This window comes from Penaeus vannamei, chromosome 3 (genome assembly GCF_042767895.1).
Source record: "Penaeus vannamei isolate JL-2024 chromosome 3, ASM4276789v1, whole genome shotgun sequence".
Classification (NCBI taxonomy): Eukaryota; Metazoa; Arthropoda; class Malacostraca; order Decapoda; family Penaeidae; genus Penaeus; species Penaeus vannamei.
The window spans coordinates 35,723,517-35,728,516 of NC_091551.1; the positions used below are offsets into that span (position 1 = coordinate 35,723,517).

General features: G+C 44.3%; 1 protein-coding gene across 1 annotated transcript in view; it reads right to left on the bottom strand.

Annotated features, from left to right (window-relative positions):
- Positions 1-1,489: 1,489 nt before the first annotated feature.
- Positions 1,490-5,000, bottom strand: part of LOC113817484 (uridylate-specific endoribonuclease) — a 4,395-nt gene continuing 884 nt past the window's right edge. The window contains exons 2-6 of the mRNA XM_027369552.2: positions 3,786-4,019; positions 3,529-3,670; positions 2,759-2,958; positions 1,941-2,167; positions 1,490-1,736 (exon numbers count right to left, since the gene is read on the bottom strand). Of these exons, the coding sequence (XP_027225353.2) occupies positions 1,506-1,736; positions 1,941-2,167; positions 2,759-2,958; positions 3,529-3,670; positions 3,786-4,019 (1,034 nt within the window). The 3' untranslated portion in view covers positions 1,490-1,505. The remainder of the gene's footprint in view (positions 1,737-1,940; positions 2,168-2,758; positions 2,959-3,528; positions 3,671-3,785; positions 4,020-5,000) is intronic.

Sequence of the window (5,000 nt, forward strand, 5' to 3'; positions counted from 1 at the left end):
GGGCTTCATTGACCACATCCATCTAACCGAATAACCAAACATCTGCAGCTTACTGGGGGACTCTTTTGCAGCTGATATACCGAAAGTAGTGTCTATGGGGTCTCTCATCCTTCCATAGTCATTTACCAAATGCAGAATTAACTCGTGGGATGAAGTCCTCTCTTTTTATGAATGGAAATTATCGTAGTTCCCGGCTGTCTTCTGGTAGGTGAGTAGAAACAGAACATGTTCCAGATCTCTGAAAATCTATATCTAGAGGATAAAGGCCATATATTCTGTCCTGAGGGATACCGCCATCCTTTGCCTATCTCAAAGGGAATCGCCCTGTGCGGTTGACCTCCACTATGTACAACTTGTTCGCAAAAACATCATTTTACCACGTGGATAAACTTTGTCACAGGTCCCTGAATTAATCATCCAGGCCAGTTAAAGCAAAAACAGATTGGTCAGTCCTTTGACGCAGTTAGCTAACCGCAGTGACAAACAATTCGTCATGCATGCATGCTTCAAAACAGGTTGATGGTCTAACATAGGTGAGAAAGATGCACATTTCATTCTCTCGAGGGTATTGGTAAACGAGTAGGGTCTAATGGTGCGTTCGGAACTGCTCGTCTATCTCGTCCAGACCAGTTGGACGAGATGTTTTGACCGTTCGGAACCTCTACTATCTCGTCTCGGACAAGTAGTCTAGCTCGTCCAACTCGCCTTCCTGCTAAGGTGGCCGAGCAGGACGAGATGACGTCACAATAGATTTTGTATGTAAACATTGACTGTTGCAGATAACCACAACATATTGGTGGGTAATTTTATGACCCTTAATTGGTGTTATCAAAGGATATTTTTGTGTTTGTCAGTTGCAGGTAAGTTAAATGCGCATCAAAGGAGTTACAAAACTTGTGCAGCGTGTAAAATAAAGTCACCCATATGATAAAAAAAAGTGAATGTTTACATTTGAGCCGGTTGCATTCTGGGCAGAAAGGGTCTAGGAGGTTCCGAACGCGGCGCATCTCGTCCTGCTGGTCTTGGACAAGTTGTCTGGACGAGATAGACGAGCAGTTCCGAACGCAGCATAAGACCAGTGAGATAACTGCATAGGCTGGTTTCAGATCTTGTAACTGCCTATACCAAGGGGGTGGCAAGCATTTATCCTTTGTAAAATGGCAGGGGTGAGACATTTATGCATCTAGTTTCAGAAATATTGTATGTTTATCCTAACCTTTTTCTCTTTCAATCTCACCTTTCCTCATTTATATGCCATTTTTTTTCCCCCACTCGCATTTATTCTTTCTCTGATGGTCATTCTCTCTTATTATCCTTCCCTAAACACTATGTACCTTTTCTAGCACTATTTCTCTTTTGGGCCATTCACTCATGCCCTTAGCCCACTCATTTCTTTCGCTGTTTCTCTTTAGACTACATTCATAAGTTAAACCTTCCATTCTAAATGGAATATTCAGCTAAAAAGGAAACCAAATTGAAAAGAAAAAAATCAAGCATCAATGCCTTTATATATCAGGATAAGCGCTACCAACAAGAACATGGCCATCATAATCGGAAGGGTGGGTCTGAACTTGGAACTGATGACCGTTCATCTGCGTGGGACACTTGGAGTCGGGTCGGGCCAGGAAGCACACTGTGAACATGGCCATGTCCAGCTCGGGTGAGGTGCCGACCATCATTGACCCGATGCTCTTGGGTTCGCCCAGCCATTCAAAGTGGTCCATGATGATTTCTCCCTGGAATGAGTTCGCATTTTGAAGATTGTTCATTAATCCAGGCACGACTTCCTGTATCTTGAAGATTTTAATATATTTGAGCACTTATTCGAGGTCACCGAGAGCTTTTATTTCAGGTTTGTATTTCAAGCATCTAGTACCTAGTGACGCAGCATAATTTCCCCCGTCTGTCACACGGACTGACTACCTTGCCCCTTGCCTCACCTTATCTCCGAGGTCGACCGTCTTCGACCAACCCATGTAGTTGAGGTTTCCGTCAAGTTCCTCCTGGTAGAAGCTGACCCAGTTGTGGAAGCCCGACACGACCCCGTTCTTCAGTTCCCCGACGAACACGTGCTCGAAGCCAGAGGAGCCCAGGATGCTCCCCGACCTTGTGTACATCATGAACCAGATCTCCTTCAGCTTGTCTCGCAGGCTCCCACTCAGTAGATCTGGGTCGAAAGAGGGCGTGAGTCAACTCTTTCCCTTCTCTCCAGATATTTTGGGTCGAGATAAATGCCACGATATTTTTTTATTTGATTTTTTTCCAAAATGTGAAAAATATGATATGTCACTGGCATTAGGCTTATGTTATATATATATATATATATATATATATATATATATATATATATATATATATATATATATATATACTTATTTAGATATACATATACATTTATATCTATAAATATGTATTTATGTATATAATTTTGCTCTTGCCTGCTTATCTCTCCTAAAAGATATTTGAATGAAATACGTTCAGTATAACAAATTTAGAAAAGGTATGAATGAGAACGAATACCCTCCCAGTACCAGAAATGTATATGGCGTTTCGATTATATCTTCTTCAGAAATACATATAACTGCTGTGAAAATTTTTCATTTTCAAGATATTCGAACCTAAATTTGAATGTTCCTCGAGGTGTGCCAAGTAATCAACTGGTGCCATCATTCTACACAGTCAAAAAATTATAGCTTTCCAGAAATAAAGTCGCGTTTTCCCCAAACGTCTCTCCAGTTAGCAGTGCGACTTTACTGACTTTTCTCCGTAAGGAAGGTTTCGGCGCGCTGCATGACCTGAGTGGCCATGACGGCGTCGAGGAAGGCCTCCTGCTCCGCGACCTCCGCCGCGTCCTCGTCCTCGGCGAAGGACACGGAGGGGATGTAGTTGTCCTGCAGCTGGCGGAGGAGGCTGATGGTGGGGCCTGTCAGCGCGGACTCAGGCACCGAGACGAAGAGACTGATGGGGATTATATAAATGTAATTGTCAATACCTTCTTAGCGCCATTTCTTCTTGTCATTTGTCTTACGTAAGGCAGAATAAAATCTGCAAAAAATTACCTCATAATCGGGAAATTTGCATGAATAGATGGCATGATAACATCGTTACTTATTCAAATTCGGATAGGCGATGAATTCGGATGGACAAGTAGACGGTAAAGTAACTAAATGCCATAATCAATTTCGTTTTAATCATCTGCTGATATGCAATAACTGGACGAAAACGGCTTTGGTGTTCCTTATATTATCTGCACTACAACCTAATAGCAGCATAACTGATGTAATGATAGAAGCCGGTACTTTCAGATGTCGACAGTCTTCTATGTTTCCAGCCGAACCCACCGCGTCTCGGCCTGCTCTATGGAGGGCCGAGTTGATGACCAGGCTAGAAAAGTTGGACAGGGTTGCGAACAACTTTTCCGACGAGATCCTTCTTTCGAGTTCAGCACGAGAACCACTTCCGGAAGCACCGATGTGCAGGAATGGCGTCCGCATAGCCAGTGGTACCGCCGGTTGGCAGGAAACTCACCTCTCAGGGGCGAGGTCTCCTGAAGATCCCTGTCCCTGGTGGTCGAGGACGAGCTGGTTGCCGACGCTGTTTACATCCAGGGAGTAGAGCTCCTCCATCAAGTTCCTCAGGTCAGTGTCCGTCACTCCTCCGCCGGTTCCTCCTGCGGGACAGGGAAGACCAGTTAGTATTTGCGTTTATGGCTATATGCAATGTGTTCTTCAGAAATATTGATTCTTTTAGACTCGGAAGCAAGCGCAGAGACCCCAGTCCCTCACCTCCGCACTCCACATCGTAGTCAGAACAGCAGTTTCCGTGGGAGCCGCACTCGTTGTTGCACTGACACGGCTTGGACTGCACGTACCCTTCCCCACACCGGTCCTTGCAAGAGAAACAGACTGCCTCGTAGTCGCTGCAACAGTCGCCGTAGTTGCTGCAGACGGAGTTGCACTGGCAGCCCGACACCCCATCATTCACTCCGCATCGACCAACGCAGGATTGGCCGAGCGTGCCTTTCGATGGAGACACGAGGGAGAAAGATGAGAGGCGAGTGGGATGAAGCATGACCTAGAGATCCTAGGTAAAGCTATGGGAGATAAAAAGCAGGTGTAGAGTTTGTATTAAGGAAAAGATAAGGGAAATAAGAGTAGGATGAAGGCAAGAACTAGAGCTCCTGTTAAAAAAAGATAGAAGAGACAAGAGACAAGTGGGATGGAGGCAAGACCTAGAGCTCCTATCAAGGGAAAGATAAGATAGATAAAAGATGGGATGACAGTAAGAACTAGCCTAGAGCTGCTGTTTAGGGAGAGATAAGGGACATACGAGACAGCCTAGAACTCATGCTAAGAGAGAAAAAGGAGATAAGAAGCAGTTAGGGCGATGGAATTATTCTTAGAGCTCCTTGTTAAGAGAAAGGGAGATAAGACCCAGCTGGGGTGACAGAAAGAATTAGCCGATCGCTCTTATCAAGAAGAAGATAGCTTAGATAAGGGACAGCAAGGATGATGGCCAGAAGGCGTGTGTTAGGAGAGATAAGTGAATGATAAAGGAATATAATCAAAACTTAAATTCACAGTAACATGATAGACGGTTAGAGATGGGGTAATGGAGGTCCATGTTGATAATTAGTCCTTGTAATAGCACTGTCTCATTTCGTTATGGATTTCTCCCTCTTATTCTTTCCAATCTCCAGTGTTACACTGAGATGGCCATACACACAGAAGGTGAATAAGTAGGTTATCGCAATGAGCATCTGTACTAATCTCCAATATTCACTCTATTATTTCTAAGAACTTTTTGTGGAATCATCTCCAAACTACGCTAGGACCGGCTGCGAAAGATTACACTAACCTTTGTGGACGTTGGCTTTCCCCCTTGTGCTGTTAGCAGTCATTAGAGCGTTCTGTTATTTCCACAGAAACATTGGCATGAACATACGCTCCAATCAGGAATAACTGTTCCTTGGGGTTCTGTGTGCTATATACTCCCCACTA